Here is a 23858-nt window from a genome sequence, read left to right as displayed (position 1 = left end):
TGTGGGCTCGGACCGTGACTAACAAACCTGCAGGTGGATTTAGGTCGGCGACACGCCCCGCAGGCAGAATCCTTACCTTAAAGTCCCTTTGGTGATCAGACCAGATGCTTCAGCTTGTGGTTACAGAGCAGAGGAATCTCGTTCCTTCTTTAACAAGGCACAATAAAATAATAAAGGCACAATAATAAAATAATCCCTTGGCATTGCCGGGTGAGCAGCGAAGGGATAGATGCAACTGCACGCAAAAACTGGAATGGAGACTGAATGCTTTTAAAGTTTATTGTTTTAGACACATAGTCTGAAAAAATACTATGCATTCCCAATTGTCAATTCATATTAAACAAGCATATACATTTTGTTATATTATTATTGATTTAAAATAATAAAAAAAAATGAAACCATTACAGAAAGACTGCTGCATCTTCAGAGGACTTTGCAACTATTTTTTTTTGTAGAAGATTGCTAAAATCAATCTCAGGTTCCAATATTCCTTTGGTCGTTATTTTATTATTTTTTTGTACAACGCGTTTCGTATAGGCACACATTCTGAATGACTTCATACAGAGGACAGAGTGCTGGAGTAACAACAGATTTTAAAAAAGAGATTTTATTGTATGTCAGTCAATGAGAAAATCTTAGGAGCAGTTCTGAGAAATGTGACAGTTTAATTCTTTACAAAAGTTTCCATAGCTGACTTTTTGATATACATGCTAATATACCAAAACGGAAAAATTTACAGTTAATTATTTTTTTTACACAAATGTATATGTTCTATTTTGATCCCTTCACTTTCAGTCAAAAATAGAATAGGCAACACTTAGGAAAATGCCTCATTTGTTTGCTGCTTGTACTTTGCTAAAATATATAACAAAAGCTGAAATGAAGTGAAGGGCTTAAAGGGGCTCTAGATGCCTCAGAAAACATTTTATTTTGGAACAATTCCACAGATCTGAAGTTGTATTCCTCCCAGTTACTACAGGTATCCAGATCTCTCCTCCAAAAAGAATAGGTTCAGCTTCATCATTTAACAGGAGAAAGTACAGAGTAGAAACCATTAAATGTGCAAAGTACTGAAGAATGTTAATTCCAAGAAGAAACAAAAATCTAATTCTGGTATCAACATTTTTTTTCCCCCCACAGACAAAACCAAAATGAGATATAGAAACAAAGAGTATGCAGATAGAATTGCCTCTAAATAAAATGCTTTGCCAAATTTTACATAAGGCATCAAGAGATCTTTAAGTAATCCATTACCATGCAAAAATAGTATATTATTTCCCAGTTTACATTCATCTTGTAGCAATTTATTTACATATAGATCACCAGTTTGTGCTTTTAACACATGGAAAATAATAATAATAACATTAGTTGATTTGTTTCATTCCAGAAGATTGTGTAAGTCAGGTTATTTTGTTATAAGCAAAAAAAAAAAAATCATATCCATGGCAAAAAATGACATTGGACTTTACTGATGCGGATACATACTTACTAATAGTGATGATAGATTGCAAAATAGTACTTTATCAATAAACAACTCACCATTTCTCTTTACCTGATCTATATCAACTATTTTAACCTGTAAATGTGCCTTTCAGGACAGAATAATTCTGTGCAATTCTGCCAACGTGGCATTAAGACCTTTAAGACTGTCTCATGGTTTCTGTGCACACTTGTGTGTGTCTTTGACCATTTCTGTGGCAGAATGGTATTTTGTCTGTGCAATATATTGAGCAAAGAACATACAAAATATATAACGAAGCAATATTCTCTTCCTGGAAATAGTATGTTACTCTGATTTTCATATACAAGCACTGGAGGCAGTCTTCCAGTGATTTCACAGGCATAGCACCAGGCCCAGGAAGAACCTCCCATTTTTAACAAGTCAGAGAATACAGAAAGTCGCAATCTGCAGCACACAAACTACCAAGCCTTCTGGGGAAAAGGGGCTGTAAAATTACTTTGTCACACTTGACTGCTCAAGGCAAAGGTGTTTTTTGCACAAATCCCACCTGCAGTACCAGAGCAGAGCTGTGCTGATTTCAGCGGGCTGGTTGTATTTTCTCACGTACTTGGTTGCAGAATGAACGCCGTAACGACAGTAGTTAAAAACAGTCATCTTTAAGCCATCAAGAGTAGAGCTGTTTACAGAGGAGCGTAACATGCATTGCCGTTTGTGCAATGGCTCTTGAATCTCAACTCCTTAAATAAGAAGTGTATTAGAAATTAATTTTGTAATTGGTTATCTTGAGAAAAAAAAAATAAACTGGTTCCTGGACAACCCTGGGGGTTTCCTCGGTGGTCACAAGAAGTAGATGAGTTTAAGAGAGCTCAAAGAAAAACAAACATTCCTGGAATTTGAAGAGAAGCATGTTTATGCCTAGCACATGCCTTGTGCATGTACTCATGGCAAGTTTTAATCTCTTGCAACATTTGTTATGGTTATGGTGAGAGAGTCATCGGCAGAGGAAAATCTGATTACACAAGAAAGTAATAGAGACAGCTTTTAGTTTATTCGAACAGCTTTCCACAAGCTCTGAAAATAATCACACTTCAGAAGTGAATTTCTCTCAAATTTATCTCAAATTTTGCTTCATCCTATTGTGGTCCATATTTTTCCTTTTATTATCGAGTAACAAAGCAGCATTACACGCTTACAGATAACAGCCATCCAAGCCTTAAGTAAACTCGTGCTGGGAGCTTCCCTTCTTGTACAGAGTTCAGTGGTCCAGAAAAGTCTGGTAAACTGAAATCACCTTAGGAGAAAATTGAATTCAATTCAGGTGGTAGAAAAAGGTCAGTGGAAAACAGCTTTTCTATACTTTCTTCGATGCCTAGTTACCTTTATTTTAACTCAAGGGAGGGAATTGTACTGAGTCCAGCTCTTCCTTGCTTTGAAGCTTGTGACTGCTGTCTTTTGGCTGATACAGACAGGAGACGGACTAGACTCCTCAGAGATTAAACTCCTATGTGACCTGATCTAAAGAGCCAGATTTTGTACAGTTATTCATGCCACACACCCAAACTCTCCGGAGATGCTGTTGCTGTGTATATTGGAAAAAAATGAACGTACAATACCATCTGGTCACATCAGTGATATTTCTGACTTGCCTTGGACTGATATGAATCATTACACTGGAATCAAATGAGGAATCGGGCACAAAAGGGACTCAGACAAACACTTCCACATTTGATAGTTCAGATTGCCTTGTTCTGTGTGTGAGTGATTATGCTAACAGATACCATTTCCTTCGTACCACTTTGTTCTGAAATTACTGCAATAAATCAGTCTTTGTGTAAAACTAACTCATTAACTCAATTTATTTAATTTTTAAAGCATGCAGTGGAATTTCAGAGGGAAAATGAGAGATAATTCAGATTAATAATTTAATCTTTTAGCTTCAAAAGCCTACAATGGATTTCAGTCTAAGAGAAAAGAATGTGTGCTCTCACTGTCCTAGCAAGGAAGATCTAGCAGGCACAGCTCCATGCTAGCACGCTCTGGTGCAACAAACAGCAGCTATTAACATACACGGATATGTGTAGGACCCTGTTCACAGGAGGAAGCCACCAACAGTCCCAGTATTCACAGTACCTGACATTACACTTTTCTGGCTGCTTTGTACTGTGCTTTACATCAGGAGAGAGCTCCAGCATCCGTTCCTGTCCCATGGGGGACTTGACCCCTTCCAATGGCTGCGGCTGGTTGTGAATCCAAGGCTTCATCCCGAAGTTTGCTGCTTTTCCCAGAGAGGCCACTGGCAGCGATGTCAGTGGGAACAGAGGCTTCAGAATGTGGGGATGTTTTCCTAGCAGCCCTTTCTGCAGCCACGTCCAGGGCTCTACCACGCCGCGTCACCTTGCAACCAAAACAGCTCTCGCAGCCCATCCGGAGCAGTGTTCCTTCCTCATCCCAGTGTGCCCGAGGATATGCTCCATCTCCATAGTGCTGTGCTGAAAGGGAGCTGGCCCGACCGGACTATGCAGTATTAGCAGCATGTAAAGTAATAAATTAGGGACCGAGAGCACATGGGTTAATGCAAGCTCAACTGCACTGGCTCTCGTGCAGGCTTTTTTGCTTTGCTCAGCTCCACAGAGCCAGCAGCACTCCAGCAGCCTTTGAGTCGCTGGGATGCCCACGAGGGCTGTGCTGGAGGAGGCCCTGGGGAGAAGTCAGCATGCCGTGGGTGGGCTGGGTTTGGATGGAGAGGAACAGGGGGACTTCTACCCTACCGCTTGCTAGAGTGTTCTTATAACCTCAAGGTAATATTAATCCCTTAGGTGCAGTATACTACTAGGCCTGTTAAGTACAAATACCAGGAGATTTGTTCCTATTTCTATTCTGGTTGTTAGGTCATTAATGATTAAATCAAATCGATGTAATTTACGTCCTGGAAAATATAAAAACTATCACTTAATATATAAACCAATATCCAGCTTGAAGTTCCAGATCAGGGAAAATAGGCTTTCACCATCAATCACTGATAGCTTGAGGTAGACCACATTATTGAATTATGCACAATTTTAGTCTCTAACATGTTAGGTTATATACAATCAAATATCAACAGACATACCTGAAGTTTTCCCTAGTTTAATTTGAAATATTTGTAGTTATTAATAAGATAAGTTTCCATAATTTACTTGGTCATGGATTGAAATTGCTGTATATTTCGTGGCAACTTAGCATAATTCTTGGTAGTGCCCTACTGTGTACATAGAGTAAAAATTGTATCACACCTGATGGAAAAAAAAAAAAAAAAAAAAGGAAAAGGGAAAACATGGTTAGTGGTGAAATCCTAAAACAAAAGGCTCAAATGTAAGATTCAGATGCTTATCCGTTTCAGCTGTGTCATTCTGGCTCTGTACTTTTGAGTATTACTCTAATATTGCTACAAAGTCCATTATTCAGAAGATTCTTCCCGTGGTTTCAGATGGAGATGCTGGAATATAGCTCTTCTATTTGTTTTTTGAAGTAATCTCTCAGTTCTGGTCTCTTAGCCTTTAACGTTGGTGTCAACAAACCGTTTTGTACTGAGAACATATCAGAGTGAATGTAAATGGCTTTTACCTGGAATGAAAAAAGGGATATATTTGTAGCAGAGATCACAGGCACCACATTCTGTGAGCAAGACTTCGTACAGCACCTTGTCCCTCCTGCATTCCTGGGACCCTTCGACAGGCCCCCAGGATTTCCCTCAAGTGCCCAGGTGGTGACACCGAATCCTGCCACCGCACCTGGCCTGTTCCTGCACTGGCCTGCCCCCTGGAAGGGACACTCCGAAAAATGGAGAACATAAATCTCTTTTCTGCATGAAACCAAAGCCAAAACCTGGGGAGGCAGAGCACCAGGGACAGCATTGCCACATGTGACATCGTGACTGCAGCTTCACACAGCTGAAAAACCATGCAAGAGAGGATAGAGGAGGAGAAGAAACATCATGCTAAGGAGCATCACCTTTCTGAAGAGCAAATCAAACTGCAAAGAAAGCAAGCACCACTGATTTGGTCTTGCAAAATTACCACGCAGCTTTGCAGGCACAAGGAATATGCAGGAGGATCGTCTCTAAAAGAAAAGAATTGATGGTGTCCTACAGGCTAATTAAAACGATGTGAAATCTCCTGTCCCAGGCAAACAATGCCACAGGGCTGCCCTCAGTGGCTGCAGTGTCAGAGCCCATCAGGGAGCCTGCAGCGCCAGTAGGAGCCAGCTCATGGGAACAAGCAGAAAGCTGCTGCGTGGCTGGTCACAGGCCACCGAGTTCAGGCAAATTCCCCAGCCATCTGCTGCTTTGCTGATTTCCCAAACCACGCTGTCTAGCATATTGGTAGCTTGGGAGTTGCAGGAATATAGATTGAGGATCAGTTTTAAAATCCCTTTTATGTTATGTGATTCATTTTTTCCCCTGTAAGCTTTGTTGAGCAGTGCCTTCCCCAGGGACATCCTTCCCAAAATCAGCGTTGATAAAAATCAGCGCTTCCTCCGCTTTCTGCAACAAATTTCAGAGAGCCTGCTCCCTGGAAACATCTGGCTACAGAAGCCAGAGCTGTCCTTTCACAGCCCAAGGTCCCAGCTCAGGACTCTGGTGCTGTGGACAAGGACAGAGACAAGAGAGTGGCCCTTCTGTGTGTAAGGGATCCCCTCCTACAAAATCACTGGCCATATGATCTGGCTCAAGGGTGGGTTTTAAGATTACCTATTGCAACAAAGATCTAATTTTGAAGGCCTTTAGTTCTGAAGTTAATCAGATCTTAATTGTAAGAAAGATGGCAAGGCTTTCCTCACTACTTTATGAGCTGCAAAATGCTGATAGAGTAGATGGATTGAGAATATTTCATGCTGTGAATGCCACAGCAGGAGCAAACCAGACTTATTACCACAGACAAATGTGTGCTGTAAACCATGTTTATATTGAATTTCCTTTTAAAATTAATTTCTTTTTAATATCATTTCATTTTCATGTGTAACAGGGAAATGAAGAATAACAAGTTTATGTTTTACGTTGCTTCTGCTCCACTCAGATACGGTGAATTACTCATTGGAGTTACCACCCAGAAACAGACTACACAAAAGCAAAAAGCCCCTTGCTACTTATATGTATTGATTAAGATGTTCATTATTTTAACAGAAATATGTTATTTACACGTTTTTTACTGTATTTTTAATGCTATATATTTCATTATTGATTTCACATCTCTCCTGAAGTGTTTGTCGCTCTTTTGCAGGAATATTTACACAAGCATCAGAAAACGATTAGTGCACAGGCTGAAAATAAACAAAACAGCAGCATTTCCTATGGCAATTATAAAAAGAAAAAAAAGGCAATTACAGCCCCATTTTCTTATGGTGGGAGAAGAATCAAGAGTCCTCCAGGTATTCATCTTGAGTCCTGCCTATCAGACTGGAGACGTGACCCATGCACCTGGGTTGGATTTTTACCTCTGCACACACAACTTTCACTAAATTTAATTCAAATGTCAAGCATGACTGGAAGGCAAAATCATGGCATGTATATTCTTCAAGGGAACAAATCCAGCTTGTCAGTGTTAAACCTCTTTTTTAAAAGACCTTGTATGCCAGCTACAGGAAGAATATGCAATAACACAACAAATGCTACAAATCTGTTCAACATACACAGACCAATCCATCGCCTGTCTGACCACAGTGAACAGTGTATTAATTGTTTCATTTTACCTGCTCAAAGGAGTGAAGTCCGCTCTCCTTACCTAACCGTACCATGTCTTCCATTATTGCTTTCTTCAGTTCCTGGGTTAAAACATAAAAATTCCCCATGAGATATCAGAAACAACATCACATGCAGTTAATACCACTGGTCATCATTAAACATGTTTCTGAAGAAAGTTCAAGTGCCTTACTGACAGCACATAATTAGCAAATACTCTAATAAAGCAAGGTACAAGCATTAAAACGAAGTGTGGTGATGTTAACTCTTTCCTCAGTAGGAAATGTAGGGTTAGTACATCCACACAGCGAAGGGCTGAGGGGTGGATGATAAATCTGCAATCCTACAGCCACTTGCCAGACTTGGAGGCAGAATTACTCCTCGCAGACACCCATGGGGGGACACAGCAGCACCGGTGCTTGGTGCTGTGATCCGGCTCAGTGAGCCAGTGTTGGAGCAAGGCTGGGATCCTTCCTTAACACCTACACGAGCACAGCCTCTCCTGCTGCTGTTCTGTTCCCTGCTGGGCAGACATCAAGACCCCAAGGCCCACAGCACTGCGCCCCAGTCAGCCCTGCCTAGAAGATGGCTCCTCAGGGCTGGCTTCCCGTGACAGGACAGTTTATGCTACTGCAACCACCAGTAGCAGAGACCACCTCTGACGAGGTTACACACAATGACACAAGGCCGGACTGCCGACAGATACAAAAACAAACCTTGTTTTTACAGAGTTCTGAGTATGTTCCATCAAACCCTCTTTTCTTTGCCCAGCCTGGCATAACTTCGGAGTCTGGCACCACAATTCCCACCAGGAAGGCCTGCAGGTGAAAGAGAGCAGCAGTTTCAGGCAAAGGCTGAGCCACGTTTAAGGCACCACGCTGAAGTGAATGCATAAGCAGGTTGAATTCACTAAGTGTTTATCACTTTTTGCCCAATTACATCAGTAAGTCACGGAGCAGCAGTGGTTTAGTTTTCACCTGGCTTACCAATGCTGGCATGGCAAAGGAGGGCTTTACAGAATCAAAAGGTGACACCAAAGCTAATTTTAAGGTGTGAATTTTGGCTGCAACATCCCTCAAGCTGCTTAGGGTCACACCAGCAGCTCAGCTCCAGAATTGGAGAGGTGTTGAGAAGTGTGGCATGACCCACCCACACTGTCCCCCCATTCACGCCCAGCCCTCTGACTAATAATTACAAGGAACAAAAAAAATTTTCTGAAAACCTCATTTTTACCTGCAGGCTGTCTCCATGGACATAGATCTGGGCAACAGGATCACTACGGATATAGATATTCTCTATCTTCTCTGGTGCAATATATTCTCCCTGAGCAAGTTTAAATATATGCTTTTTCCGGTCAATAATTTTAAGAGTCCCATTCTGTTAGGAGAAAAAAAAGAAATGACAGTTCCCAGAGAAGTTATTTAATCACAGAGGCTTGGTAAACAGTCTGCTCTAAACTGCGCTGTTTAAATTGTCAGAAAATGCTTCACTGATGCATTGAAATTATTCTGAAAAAAAATAAGCTTAATCCTTTGTAAAGGTATATCTACTTGGAAACTTCAATATTTGAAAATTTATGTGGGATAATAAGATTGGCATGAGAATGAGCAGCTGGTCAGTACGCACAGGTAACCATTTCCCAATGTCTCCAGTATGAAGCCAGCCCTCCTGGTCCAGTGCCTCAGTCGTCTTCTCCTCATCTTTCAGATAACCCTTGAAAACATTCGGTCCTTTCACACATATCTGCAAAACAGTCAGAGTTGCTAATAAATTATTTTATTATTCTGCTGTAATTGCCGACAAGCTAAGTAGTAATTCACTGATACTGAAATATGTTAAAGGTTGATTTAATGACTGTGTTCCATGAAACTAAAATATATGGAGTTATAAAATGTAAATAATATATGGAGTTATAAAAAAAATGATTTTCATTCATTTTGCAGTTAAAACCAAAAAAGTTATTTCAATAAATTTAATTTCTATGCGATATTTAAAAACAAAAGTAATGTAGAAATCATAGAAATTTGGGTCCTTCTGGCTGGACTAATTAATTCAGTCTTAGCTTTTAAAGTAATCAGGCATGACATTGGCTGAAGGTACTGTTGTGGCCCTCTGCTAATGAATGCTTCGCTGCTCTGTTGGTGAATTGGTGTTTTCCTTCTGGGATGTAACATGCAATAAATCTGCAACCGTACACCTTGGAAAGGTAAAATGCTTCCATAACTACATTGTGACTTAATAAGGGAATAACTAGTGTGAATTTTATATTAAAATATGAGTTGTTACCTCTCCTTCTCCTTTGGAAGCAAAATAATTCAGCTCTTCCACATCCTTCAGTCTGATTAAGTTGCAGGGCAAAGGGGCTCCTACATGACCTGGAAATCAAAGACTGCCAGTCACTTGTCAGCTCTCTCACAGACATTTTATCAGCATTTCAATAGCAGTTGCTTGCATGGTTGTAGATACACTTGATTTTCTTGCAGGAATTGCGTCTGTGTGCAGAAATAATTTGGAAAAGGTGGAAGAAAATAGCTACCTGATGTCCAGTCACCTGGGGTGGTGAAGGTGCACCCAGCTGTGCACTCTGTTTGGCCGTAACCTTCATAGACCTGGCAAAGAAACAGGCACCTCTGAAGCAGCGCGTGTGGTTGCACCGCTGCAGAACACAGTGCTGGGAACTGTCCTGCAAACTAACCCTGCCTGCTGCAGTGCACAGGCACAGCTTTAACACACAGGTGCTTTCCCTGGCCCCTGCTGTATACAAAATTACCTCTATTTTGCTATTAATCACTGTTGCTGTGTAGAGCTGAAAATAGTGTGAAGACAAGTTCAGCAATTAGTTTTAAAGCCCAGAAGTATGTTACTCTGCAAGAGGGAGGTGTTGGTGGGGAAAAAAAAGTGTTATTTTTCTGGGACATTTTGAAAATACACCTTTTAATGTTTTTACACTTAATTTTAGGCTCTTGAATGAGGCCTTTTAGTTGCTTGGGGCTTCCCAATCAGAGAGAAATAACACAGAGGAGATCTGAACAGGGTTACATGGCCACCTGAAGGTTACCATTCCCCGTTTATATATAGAACAAACCTCATGAAGTTCCTAGCACATGCACGGGCCTGCTTAATTGCACAGTCAACCAAATGCTGGGACAGGTGGGATGACTTGATGCTTTGTGCTGGCAGCTGCCCGCAGTGACAGCAGTGCCTGCCTGCCCAAGGCCACCGGCTGTCCCCTGCTGCCCCGCCGCCACGGGGACACCGGGCTGTTGTGGCCACAAACCCTGCTGTCACGACAGATGCTGGCAGTCCTGAGGTCCCAGCCCAGCTCCCCATCTCCCCACGGGTACCCCCGGCTCACCTGGCACCCGAGGGCTGCCCGCAGGAAGCCCAGGACGGTGGGAGAGGCAGGGGCAGCACCGGTCACTATCATGCGGACACAGCCACCGAGGCTCGCCTGCTCAAACACCAGAAAATGAAATCAGAAATACATCATGGATCAGGACAGATGGCAAAAACCAGGCGTATTTCTCCTGCAGAATCTGCACAAAATGGCCCCGCGTCTGCTCCCTCTAGAGCAGATTCAGCCGTGCTGTGGAAATGTGAACTGACCCTGAACCTTGCCTCAGGAATAAAAAGCCAGCTAAATCTTAAAAGCAGTAACTCTGCCCTTCAGGCAGAACTAATGCCAAAGACACAGCTCTTGCTCTGTCAGATCCTTCCTGTGCTGGGGGCGAGCATCCAACGCTCTCCCTTTTTAAGGGAAATGACTTTCCAATACTTGTGAAAGTTACCACACCCATTCCCATGCCAACTTTTACTTCTCCCCCCCCCCACTTCGTTTCCTTTTTCTTTTTCTAAGAGTAAAACGAAGCAAGCACAAGACAAAACAGCTCCTGACTGGCACGTGGGCTCCCCAGCTCCCGGAGCACCCTGTGGCCCCGCTGCCCTCAGCACCACGAGCCCTGCTCTCTGCACACTGCGGTCACCTAATCCGCAGTTGAAAGACACGGTCAGTTTCTGCAGTTAAAAATGAAGTGGCGTGTCTTCAGATAAGTTATCCAATTAAAAAGTGAAGTAATCAGAGCCTCCTACAGCAGTACAGTGCCTGGAAAACCTGATTTAAAGCTATTTTATTTTATTTTAATTACCAAGGGGATGTATGGCATGCAGCAGGGCACTCTGATTTCTTTCCCCTGTTGTTAAATAAAGATTTACACGTGCATTTTTCTCTACACCCTTATTCTCATTTTCCTAGGAAAACAAGCAGTTTTCAATATACCCAGCTGAAACCCATCCCTAAATCCAATCGTTATCTGTAGAGGATTTGCAGGGAGCTTTGGAGCCACATCCCTTCGATCAGTCACTCCTCCTTCCCCCTCCTGAGTTTCATCCCCTCCAGGAGGACACAGGAGCTGCTGGATGCCCTCATCTCCCCCACCCCTTGGCAGGGTGTGAGAGGGGAGAAACCCTTTACCTGTGGGGCATGGGCAGAGCCCAGATAACAGAGGAAGAGCAAAATGCCCCAAGAGCAGTGCTGCTGAGTCCATCACCTGTCCAAATGCAGGCTCTGGCATCATGCTGTGCCTTAAACACAGCTTCAGACCTCAGAATGAATATATAAGCAAAAACAGAAACGTAGCAAAAGTTAATGGAATGACAAACTGCTTCATTTCCTTTTTCTATTCAATTTTCACTCTGCAATTTGCCAGTGAGCAGCAATTGGCCCCAGCTCGCTGCAGACAAGCAGATCACACCAACTTCAAGGAAAACCAGTCATTACTAGAAGAAATGACAGTTCTTTGACTTTTGACTTACTTCAGAAATTCCTTACCTGTATTTTATTAAAGAACAGCTTGTCCCACAGGCTGTCGTTTCTGATGATCCCATTTCGGACTTCTGCTTTTTTCCGCTTGGCGGCAAACTCCAGGATCCAGCGCTTCAGGGAGGTGTCTGCCTGGCTGAAGATCTGGGCAATGGGAGGGAGAAAGCATCACAGACTCAGTGCCATCATCTCCTGCTTGTACAGTTACAGCCACACAGCTCTGCTGGTGCCAGCAGGGTACAGGGATGTCAGAAATACGGTTAAATAAGATGTCACTGTGGCTTTGCTGGGGTAGGGAAGAGGGCATCCAAACCCTGACTTTACACGCTTAACTGCAGGGGAAAGTCAGCCCAGTAGCTTGTGCTTTAAGCCCATCTTTAAAGGATAAATCTTCTGAGGAAGAAATATTCCCTGCTGCTCAAACAGGGAAGACGATGACCAGACATCTTTCTAACATAGTTTTCAAAACCATCTCTTTGTTTAAAAAAAAATACCTAGATGCAGAAGCCAACCTCACATCTGCACTGCCTAAATCTTTCTCATCGTTCTGCAGTTCCCAGTTTTGAGCTGTCATTGGCACCAGAAAGATCCCAGTTCCAAAGCCTGTCGAAGGGCACGAAGTGTCTCAGTGCGTGCAGGTCTGACTGGTGTTGCCCCGCCGAGAAAACGCCTCTTCTCCAGCAGTGCCACTGGCAGCCTCAGAGAGAGCAGGGCAAGGGTCTACACAGAGGGGTTTCTTACAGCCACATCTGTGCCACACCACATAACACAGCCCCACAGATCAGAGCAGCTCTATCGCTTACACAGGGTAAGAACGTGTGTGCAATAAGGCAGGAACAGTATAACCCGCCAGGGAAATCCCCAGGACCAAGGGAACTCTTTCAGATATGCACTAGAGGGACAGAAACGTCCCTATTACAAGAAGAACAAAATGCAGCTCACCTTGTCGTACATCCTGTTTAACAGCCGTGGCACGACGGGGAAGATGGTGGGACGCAGAGCCTTCATGTCGTCCGATAAGAGGCGGATGTCTCCTTGGAAGAACCCAATCCGCCCCCCGTGGCAGTACACTACGGACTGTGACGGGAAGAAAAAAAGACCCCATGTAACCTTTTTGCTTGTAATTCCCGTGGTTCTGCATCCCTCCCAAACGCAGGAACGCCCTTCCTGAAATCCTGCTCTCCAGCATGGCAAAAATGGTGCTTTAGAAGTATGTATATATAAATTTTACAGACAATTTAGCACTGAATGGAAACGTACACGTAGTTCTGGGCACTTATCAGAATTTCAGCATCCACCAAATTTGCCACTGTCTGGAAAAGCAAGGAGCCAAAGCTTTGGGAAGGGATTTTCCCTGAGGTAGGGTCAGACCCGGGTCCGGACTTTACCCCTGAAGCCCGGACCTACCCCTGCAGCTCACGGCATGAAGACTTAAGGTTGGTAAAGAAACACATATTAAGAAACGTGAAACACAGTGAGCAGCAGACGGTTTTTAGATGTTAATACTTTAGTTTTGTTTAAACATACCGATACAGACTACGTTAGCAATACAGTGCCTGATCCTGTATCCCAGAAATAGGCGCCTGCTTCTTAAAAGGTGCTTTGCTCGCACAGATCCAGAAGTTTCATATTTGGCAAGAAAAGAGGCCACTTGGTTCATCAGATGAGCAAAGAGCTGGACGGGCAGTAGAGCTGTGATAAGCCAGCTGGCAGTGGAAGGACAGCCCTGGTAGCCAGTTACTACCTTGCTAAAACTGGAAAGATGTGGTTTGTGCACCCACTTGAGTGCGTTTAGGGATGAGCATCCCTGTCCAGCTTGGACAGGGAGCGTGTCCTCGGCCAGGCACCCACGGTGCTGGGAGCTGAGCCCAGCCCCACTGAGCTGTGTGCTATCCCACAAGGCTGGAATATGGTGAGAGCATCAGCTCCTGCTGGAGCACTCTGCTCCCCCAGCAGCCAAAACGGCTAACCATGCCTTAAGAGACACCTAAGTTTTTCTGTGCTGCGCCCAAAAGCCTGCCACAGCAACCGGAGCGCTCTCCCTGCGTTGTCAGCCAGCGAGAGGCTCCCTCTCCATGGGCCGAAACCACAGGAATTTCATACGTGTGATGTGGGTTTAACAGGCACCGCACTGCCAAATCGTGTGCTACATGGCACAGGCATGTGAATACGAAGAAAACAAAAAGGAAAATAACATCACTGCGGGCTCACTGGGACTTGCGAGTGACCAGCAGAAAGCTTTAACGAACAGATCTAAGTTTAGCTGTAAGTTCCAGGAACTAAGAATGCCAGCTAAAACCAGGGAAGCTGATACGGTCTTTGCTGTGCAGAATAATTCTGGGAACAATTTCTTAGCCCTTTTGAAAAATCTCTACGTTAATGAGCTTTTTCAGGAAAGGGTAAACCTTCCTTAACCTTTGAACTGCCTGCTTCGGAGGGCTGCCCCTGTCCGCCTGGCAGCATCCTGTGAAAGGAGGTGATTTCAAAGGCTTCTATTTTTTTACCCCATCAGATGACTTTTTAATAATTACATTCTTATTAGCTAGCAACGAGGTTTGCCTGAGCAGCGGTGGCATACTGACCAACTTGCCTCTTAAAATTAGGCTTTCAAGCAAAAATATGCCGGCTGCAATTCCCCAAATCTTTCATGGGCTTTCAGTTCCAATTTGCAAATGTTTTAACGTGGCAGAATGTATTATTTCTGGCACGTTACTGAGAAGCGGAAGGCTCATATTGGGATGCCTGTCTGACTAGAAAGCACGCTTCCAGCCCAGAACAGCCCTCCCTGAGAAAACACAGAGCCACTGCTCACACACTGAATCGGTTTCCAGCCCCCAGCTTTTCGGGCTGAAGGGCTGATGTGCTCCTCTCACCTGACCTGCACAGCACGCCAACCACAGCACAAATTTTCACCTGTCTTTTCAGACAGAGATGCAAGAAGCCAGCTCTGCAGGCTGGCGAGAACAATGGTGCAGAATTGGGTTTGCTCCCACGATCGCTGACCCTAGAGCGCTTCGCGAGGCTGCAGGTGACTCCTGCCCGCTGACCAGGGGCCGTTTCCCAAACCCACAGCTTGGGAAACGCTCCCGGCCCCGGTGTTACCACGTGGCACTTCTGGAGTACAAGCTTTTTTAGTGCTACGAGATATCACTGGTTATTTAGTATTTTATTTATTTTTTTTGGCGTGGAAAAAGGCGATTTCCACTGACGCTAGGACCTTACCTGTACCATTCTCTCAAACATGTGTGCTAAAGGCAAATAGGAAATGTGTACATCCTCACAAGTAGGAGACCACTGACTCTGGAAGAAAGCACAAGGAGCCCCACGAGGCCTCGTCAGTTCAGGCAGTTTCTTACCTGTATAACTCGTTCAAACATGTGAGCCAGAGGCAGGAAGGAGATGAGCACATCGTCCTGTCTCGGAAAGATCACTTTCTGCAGGTGGAGGGCATGGGAGACAGAAAGGAAAGAAACACTGACAGGAAGACAACAAGAAAGTCATAAAACGGTAAAAAGAAAAATGGCACCAGAGGAGCAAAAAGGGGAGAGATCATCGAGAGAGGAAGGGAGCAGCGCACGAAGTGAAGCGTTAAAGCCACAGCGTCAATGAGCTACGTTAGCAGGAGGAGTACAGAGCACGGAGATGTACACACAGGGCACGGAGAGGCTCTCCACGGCGAAGGCACGCCGTGTCCATACAGCTCACACTGGAAACAGGCGCTCACCCCGACAGACAGCCCTGCTGCCTGCCACGAGGTGCTCAGGCCACGCTTTGCACTCTCGGATTCGTGCAGACCTGCCAGAGCCTCCCCGAAATCAGCAGGGCTCCGTGGACACATCATTTTTCGAGAGCCCGTCAGAGATTCCCAGCATTATTTCAGTCAAAGAGAAAAGATTTTTCCTCCCCCTCCCCTTAGGTTAATCATTGATTCGAGGCAGCGTATGTTGGATCACTTAGCTGCAGAAATTAACGATTTCTGTTAGTGTTTCTCATCATTTCATCGATTCGAATGCGATTTTAAGTGCATTATCACTGCCCCGCAGATGGGTGCAGCAGGGAAAAGGAAGGCAAAAAAGTTATGCAAAAAAAATACGTAACCAAAGACTTCGGATTGCCAAGGTTTTAATTCTGTCTCAGAGGCTGGACTTAGCAGTGGCCCCAAGAGCCTTACTTGGTCCATGCCCCGAAGGAAAGCAACCTGCCTGCCTGCAGTTCCAAGGCTAAGGCTTGCCACAACATTATGGATTAGAAAAACTGAAAGCTTCATTACCCACTGACTTGCACCAAGGCCAGTGGTTAGTGGAAAATGGGTATAAAAGCTTTGGGCTCCTGGCATTAGTGGTTTATACCCACTTTGCATCTCCACTGCTGTGACGGAATCGGTACTCCGTGGCCTGGGACACGGCGGTGGACGGAGGAGCACCACGTCCTTCCTCGGGAGATGTTTTACTGGGGTTAAATCTGGGCAAGTCAGCTTTGGGCACGCTCTCCCGACCATTACCTAGTGAAGTCAAACAGGATTGACCACCCGGGTGTTTTCAGCATCCCGATCCTTATTATGTGTCAATCTGATCTGCAGATCTATTTATATATTATTCCAAATTGGCCTCATTTTCTGCACGCGCCGTAACGTAAAACCATTAGCACCACTAGCTACGCTGCTCTTTTCGCACTGCTTTAAGAGCCCAGACAATAAATGGCTTGTTTTGAAACTGGAGCAAAACGCTGCGATTTGCTAATATTTCACAGTTGGCACAGCTGTCCAGTTAAACAGATAAAATGAAAACAGCTTCTTGGCTTTTGAGAGTAATGTTGTAATAAAGCTCTAAGTTCACGTATTTTTTTCCGTTTAAGGAAATCACTGCACTAAGGAAAATTGTCCCAGAAATATGTAAGCCCCTCAGCTTTCGGTATCTGTATTTCACTACCTGATACTGCTGTCAAGTGTTTTGCACTTTGCTTGACTTTATTGCTGCAGTCAGACATTGCCCTTCCCTTGCAGGTTGGCTGCGGGTGTTTGCACCGTGGCCAGCGGTGCCCTGGTGCCCGAAGCTTTGGGTTGACAGCCACACACAGCAGACTTACGTCTGAATCTGATACCTTGGAGATTAATCAAAGAATCCCACTGCCGTCACTGAACACTGAATCCATCTCTGTGGGCCAGTCCTGGAAGACGCCATGTTCCCTCAGCTCCCTGCAAAGTGGTTATCTTCCAAAATAAACGCTCCTGCCCTTTGAGTCTCAGAGACATCCAGGCATCAGCTTCCCTTTGCGCGTCTCGCTGCCTCCGAAGCCAGAAAAGCTCCACACTGCAAACCCCGAGGGCTTGCTGTGGTGAACACAGTGACATTTCCTACAGCAAGTTACCGGAGTCACCGCCCTACGAGCGCTCGAACAGGGGAGCTCAGGGGGGTTTCATGTCATGTGTCCAAGTTTCTTTACAACTGTGGCCTGGAAATCTCAGAAAACTTGAGGATTAAGATAATAAGGCTGCAGTATCTCCAGCACCAACCATAAAACAAACAAGGGATTTGCTGTAATAAATTGTGCATCCCATGTGTATGCTGCTGCTTTACAGAATTGCCCATTTACTGTGAAAAACTGGATTATTTGTATTTGATAAGCGCAAGCTGCATATAATTCTTTATATGATTTGCTAAAGCAAATGTGCTTCCTATACTATTTCTAAACAGAACTTTCCATGTTGCATGAACCATATTATACATCTATTTGACCAGTGCTGTTTTTTTTTTCTTTTTAAATGCATATCCAAAACTAAAGTATACTTTAATATTAAATTGACCATTCTGTTAAAAATAAAGAAATAAATAAATATTTAAGTTCCCATATACACACACACTTAACATGCGGAAAGCTTTCAAATAAAGGTTGAGATGTTGCACGGGCATCCCCAGGAGCGGGCACTACTCTCTCAGGCACCAGTCACAGCTGTGCAGGATTTGCAGGAGCCAGCATTGCTCCTCTGCAGCACTTTGCACCCTCCAGGGAGCCCGTGCTTGTAGCATGGGGATGTAATGCCCACTCAGACCTCCTCCCACTGCTGTGAATTTGGCCCCAAGTAAGAGAAATCTGGCCCGTTATCCAGAGGGGCACATCCCCAGCCCTTGCAGGGACACCGCTCAACCCCACACTCCGCACACATTCTCCAAGTCAGGGTATTCACCTCCGTCACTTTCAAAAAGCCTGAAAAATCGGCGACCACGTTCCCATGAGTCAGCATAGCACCTTTGGGGTTTCCTGAAAGGAAACAGAGAGGGTGATTTTAAAAGCCAGCAGGTCATTTCCAAAAGCTTAAAAAAAAAAAAAAAAAAAAAAAAAAAAAAAAAAGCAAATTGTTAAAATGTTAATTTTAAATGGATTTTAAAACTTGTGTAATTTTCAGTCATTCATGTGCAGTAATATTTACCAAAGACACTTATTGCAATGTTCAGAAATTAGTAAAATACTGCAAACACACTATATCATGAATATTTTTCTGTTGGAGACACTGAACAAGGGTTTCCACCAGAAGCGAGGTGCACACACGAGGCAGGGCTCCATCCACAACACCCTGCCCACAGCACTGCGTCCTCCTGTCCCAGCACTGTCACTTTGCATCACCCTCAAGGGGTTTATTTCAGAAAAGAAGGTGTAGCTCAGCTTAAATAACGATTACAGAATCACCCTCCCCCTGCAGTGTGTTTTTAAGCAGATTGCTTTAATTTGATCACGCTGCTGCAGCGCTGCACCGGGTGGAGGCAGAGAGAGGAGCTTCAGCTGCAGGCACCCTGCACGGCCCCGGTACGGCGCGCACGGGGACACGTGCCAGGAGCTTTGTGATGCTGCTAATGACGGATGCAGCAGCCTCAAAAACCTGTAAGTCAGCCAGATTTTGAGTCTGGCTTCTGGCAGTGCTGAGCCCTGTGCCCTGCGGCCTCGCTGACACTGCTTCACTCCTGGCACCCCGATAGTTAAATAAAGACCCAAGTGAAAATAATGATTACTGCACACGTTTATTGCAGGGCGTTTTGAACACGACACAGTTTACAAAAAAAATCCGTACTCGGTGTTCCAAGTGCCTTTGAATAACTCAGTCCCGGATCCTTAGAGCTGAACGCAGCCCACAGGAGGCTGTTTGGTCTCGCGTACATCCGTCTTCCTCCAACGCTCCCAGGAGGAGCTGGCATCTCTGCCAAGAGCTCCCACCCCAGCGCCTTGAACACAGGCTCACCAGTTGTGCTTTGAGGCACTTATATTCACAGCTAGGTGCAAATCCAGCCACTTTTTTTCCAGCCCTCAAAGCTCGAGCCAAGGCCCGTTGTTTGTACGTGCACGCCGACCACCCAGAAATTGCTCGTGGTGTTCTGGCTGCGTCTGGCCACGGGTGCTTGCTCAGCCTTGGTGGGTGCAAGCATCTCTTTGCCTGCAGGCATGCTCAGCGCTGCTGTGGGAATTTCTCTGGCTTTGCTAATGGGATATCACAAACTGCAACTCTGTCAGCTCAGCCGTCCTGCGCCCTGACACAGCTCCACAGGCTCCTTGGGAGGTTCCTCGGGTGCTTTGAGACCCCGGGCTCTTCATCAGGAGAAATCCAGAGCAGATTGTGCTGCCACCAGGGAGGGGAAGCCTTCAGGGCTGGAGGATTCCTGTGAATTTTCACCCTCTTTAGTTCCTCCGGCTGTTTAGGAGTTAAAGGAGTAAGTGCCCCTTGCCACGAGCCGTTTCCCAGAATGACCACTTCTGGAAGAACAGACTTCATGGCACTGCTTGTTCTTTCTTAGAAGTCCATGCCACATCCCTGACACTGCTCTTAAGCTTGAGTTTCCTCATAAAGACACAGCTTGTCCAGCCTGTGATGGAAACGGGAGCACGGCGATCCCGGCCGGGTAATGGTCGGTATGGCAGCTTCTCTTTATCTTGGTGCCAAGCTGCTTTGTCAATTTGACAATGAAGAAACTTTTTCCACATTACTAAATGGGTCTTTCCAATAGCACCTCCAGCGCTGTCTCGGTGCTGTGCTCCATCAGCATGTCGGGACACAGGCACCTTCCACCCCCGGGGACCCTCCACTGCCAGGCTGTGCAGCTGGGAAGCATTTTTTTATCCAAACACTTACAGGAGAACCCTTGTGGAAATGGCTTTTCTGGAGCAGCTGGCATGCAAAATTGTATTCTGATGTTTTGGGGGCATCTGTGCACCTCTGGTCTGTCTGTGAGTGCCGATGATTTCTTGGTGCAATAATGAGAGTCCACCTCGTGCTCCCAATCTCTCCCTTGTCCTTGTGGAGGCAAGTGGGCAGCTGAGCCTAGCAAGGAAAGAAAAGCATGTGTTCAAATCCACTTCTGGTGCTTTTTTTATTTTCTTTTCTTGATAAACAGCTAAAATTGCTCCCAACTCCACAATTTCCGCATTAAAAACTCTACAGCAAAGATTGGTTTCACATCACACGAGTATACTTGGAGACCTTCAGAACAGAAAAAGCCCTTGGGAACATGTTTCTTGGAATAAAATTCTAAATCTGGTCATTAAAAATATCCTAGCATGGTCTATACAAAAGCCAGGCATTTTACAACCAAAACAGAGCATGGAAAATGGGTCAGAGCATTGATACAAGGCCTGGAAAAAAAAAAAAATAGAAGGTGATGTGAAAAGCACGGGGATGAGACGGTGCTTCACGAAGCTTCCCATTGCTCTGGGAGAATTTAGTCTGCAGATGGCACACAAACTGAGCTTTGGGTGGGAGAAAGCGAAGGGGCTCCCTGGCTGTCCTATTTCTGTAACATCAGACACGGTGCCAGGAAATGTAAAAAGCCAGAAACTGGCCCATGACTGCACTGCAAATAAATAAATAAATAAATAACTTTTCTAATTAGAATAAAGTCTAATTTAGAAAATAAAATATCAATAAAAAGATGCAATTTGAACAGGTAATTCAACTGGACTTTAACATCAGCCCTCTCTCGTTAGGTTCCCACCACCAAAGGCTGAGCAGTCAGGCTCCTTTCACACCGTGCACTGCATTGTGCAGCCCAAAATGCACAGATCTCAAAAGCCCTCCAAGTAAAATGATGTACGAAGGCAAAAGCAAACACAGCTTTTTAACACAAACCGAGCAGCAAGGGGTTGTACTTGATAAAAGCCACTTACCTGACTGCAATATTGATCTTCTTCCAGAGGCAGGCGATGTTTTGGGCTCTGCAGGTGTCAAACAGCACCTCCCACCTCCTAAGCCAGCAGGGCCAAATCCAGGGTGCTCTGCGGCAGCACCAAGCGCTAGGCAGTCCTGAGAGCCCAGGGGAACCTGGAAGAGCTGCTCCAGGGGTCCCTGGAGCTTTGTCTTCCCCTGCAGGGAAGGGAAACGCTCTCCCAAGCGCTCACACCTCGTGTATCTGAGCTCTGCTGTCTCTTCGTCTGCCTTTGTAACTTGTTGGTGGATGGCAGAGTTTGCCTTTCATGTCTGCCCCAAGCAGGAGAACAACCTGCTCATCCTCTGCCAGGAGGCCGGGGCTTGGCTGGGGACGCCGGTGTGTTTAGGAGAAAAACAGAAAGCTCTGGACGGTCATTTCTCTTTTTAAACGTCTGCAGAAGATAAATATCCTCCAGCCAAGGGCCTCGTATCTGCACTGCAAAATGGGAGGCAGAAACGTAGGCAGATTCCCAGACAACCGCAAAATTGTACTGCCCAAGTGTGTGTCAGGGGATTCCAGCTGCAATCTACAGAAACGTAGGTATACCCAGATACTACAATACGCACAGATATCATTGTCGTGTCAGTACAGCAGCATGTTTGCACATATTGATGTGGTACTAATAACAAATCCGATAATCTATTCCACTATTTCATGAATAAAATGCCCATTCCTTTACCTGTAGTGCCACTAGTAAAACAGACAATTGATAGATCTTCTGGTCGAGGAGGCTAGGAACATGAAGAAAAAAAAAAAAGAAAATCACATCAATCAAATGCACAAGGGGTAGAATGTTGTCACTGTATAAACATAAAGATCAAACCAATTATACTTCAGCTCTGCTATAAAATGCTTTCCTTGCCCTTGGCAAGTCTCTTTTATCAGGTGTCTTCGCTTGACGCAGACCCTATTCCTCCCTGATGATCTGCTCCAGCTGCATTAAGGTTGTGCTTTAGCGTAACAAGGCTTTGATGGAAGGTTTGCATCTCAGAACACGCCCCAACACTTCTTAGTGCAAAAATTCCACCTCCTTAAAACGCTGAGGTATCTGTATTGTACCTGATATCAGTGAGAGTATTTGTTAGAAATATGGCCACACAGGAGACAGTAACAAATGGTGTTTGCTATTCCTAGGGTTTTGATATCAGCCATAACTAATATTTCAGCATTTTGAAAATGTGCATTTTTTTCTTTCTTTTTTATTTATTTTTTTTTCTACTGGTGATTGTGTAGCCATAATCTCCACCCAGTCACCAGCATTTTTAAAGGCACTGTCAGTACCCGTGGGTGTCTGGGAAAATTTAGTTCACTGACTTCCAGATAAATGCTGGAAAAGTGTGGTTAACCACAAGAGGGGACAACTAGCTGAAGCTGCTGGTGGCTCACATTCCCACTAGCATCATTCTCAGCACCACGGTGCGTGCCATTTTGGGTCACCAATGATTAAATAAATGACCTGAAAATTAGAAGCCTCTTCTGAAAGCTTTGTAAGAGTATGAGCACCCTTGGTGAAAATATCAATGCAGTTTTCCAAAAGGAAGTATTGCCAAATATTTGAGTGAAAGGCACCCTGCCACACAGCCAGTGCTACAAACACGTCCCACTGGCACCACCGGGGTAAGGCAGCGGAATTAGTGTGGCTTAACACTGGCATTTAATTACTGTCCTGCTAACACGTTCAGCAAGGATGAATTATCTCATTTAAGAGTCCCAGACGGAGCGTATGAAGCAAACACCGCACATCTCCAGTGCTCAGCACTGCCAGCCCCTGAGCTCCCTGGCTGCCTCTGCACAGGGGGGGGTTGTGGCACGCTGCCCTGACCCACACACGCCTGCTTCTGCCCCGAGCAGCTCGTCCCTCGTTAGTGAAACGAGTTTGACACAGCCAGCTGCAATCCTGAGTGGGAAAGCCAGCGTGACAGCACTCACCACAGGCGCATGTCGACTCTCCCGGCCACAATCCTGAAAGAGATTAAAGTAACACAAATGATTTCCACTACCATTCATGTGGTGTAAGCCACTTGCTAATAATCTGCAAACCACTAAGGGAGAGCAGGAGCCAGAGCAGAAATCTTTGCGGCTAGCACTTAGGTCATCCTTTGTGTCCTAAACTAACTGCAAAGGTATCCCTGGATTCAAGCAGGGCTTGGGCTGGTTGAGCTGGAGCCAGGCTGTTTCATAAGAAGCGTGAGGACATAAGCCTACAAGGAGGAGGACTCTGTCTCAACCAGGCTCCAAGAGCAGCTGATGTCTTATTTGAGCCGGGAAATTTAAAACATTGGCTATCCTGTCAATAAGGGATAATACTACGGGGAACTGCACTGAGCCACGCATCAATATCAACAGCCACGAGCCCCAGAGGCTGAACCTGCCACGCAGTTCACAAGTCCCAGCATTTTTTACTGTCTCTGCAGAAAATACAAAGTGTATGGAAAGGAGGGGGAGAGCAGGCTTACCTCCACCTCCTGCATGGTCTGGATGCGGACCCCACAGCGCCTTCCCCTCTCCAACAACTCCTTCTCGAATGGGTCCATCAGGATGATGGAGCTGAGACCCGGCGTTTCTCTCCTCTCCACGTGGTCGAGGAGCGTTCTGGCTTTTTCAGGTTTGTCACAAATGACTGTGGAAATGTCAGCTGGAAGGAAAGCAGCCAAACAAGTTGTTTTCAGTAAA

The 23858-nt window shown here is 45.1% G+C and overlaps 1 protein-coding gene across 4 annotated transcripts in view; it reads right to left on the bottom strand.

Annotated features, from left to right (window-relative positions):
• Window positions 1–591: 591 nt before the first annotated feature.
• Window positions 592–23858, bottom strand: part of ACSL6 (acyl-CoA synthetase long chain family member 6) — a 56891-nt gene continuing 33624 nt past the window's right edge. For 3 of the 4 annotated variants that reach the window (XM_072023211.1, XM_072023212.1, XM_072023210.1), the window contains 15 exons: window positions 23642–23820; window positions 23115–23147; window positions 21865–21916; window positions 18182–18255; window positions 15220–15297; window positions 12940–13074; window positions 12007–12141; window positions 10534–10629; window positions 9715–9787; window positions 9465–9553; window positions 8805–8921; window positions 8418–8555; window positions 7895–8002; window positions 7190–7261; window positions 592–5065 (listed from right to left, as the gene is read on the bottom strand). In XM_072023211.1, coding sequence (XP_071879312.1) covers window positions 4925–5065; window positions 7190–7261; window positions 7895–8002; window positions 8418–8555; window positions 8805–8921; window positions 9465–9553; window positions 9715–9787; window positions 10534–10629; window positions 12007–12141; window positions 12940–13074; window positions 15220–15297; window positions 18182–18255; window positions 21865–21916; window positions 23115–23147; window positions 23642–23820 — 1520 coding nt within the window. In that variant the 3' untranslated portion in view covers window positions 592–4924. Of the gene's footprint in view, window positions 5066–7189; window positions 7262–7894; window positions 8003–8411; window positions 8556–8804; window positions 8922–9464; window positions 9554–9714; window positions 9788–10533; window positions 10630–12006; window positions 12142–12939; window positions 13075–15219; window positions 15298–15353; window positions 15432–18181; window positions 18256–21864; window positions 21917–23114; window positions 23148–23641; window positions 23821–23858 lie in introns of all 4 variants that reach the window. The other variant, XM_072023209.1, reaches the window with a different exon arrangement.

The sequence above is a fragment of the Anas platyrhynchos genome, chromosome 14 (genome assembly GCF_047663525.1).
Source record: "Anas platyrhynchos isolate ZD024472 breed Pekin duck chromosome 14, IASCAAS_PekinDuck_T2T, whole genome shotgun sequence".
Lineage (NCBI taxonomy): Eukaryota > Metazoa > Chordata > Aves > Anseriformes > Anatidae > Anas > Anas platyrhynchos.
The sequence above is the reverse complement of the archived record's forward strand: the minus strand, read 5'-3'. Positions and strand labels throughout refer to the sequence as shown.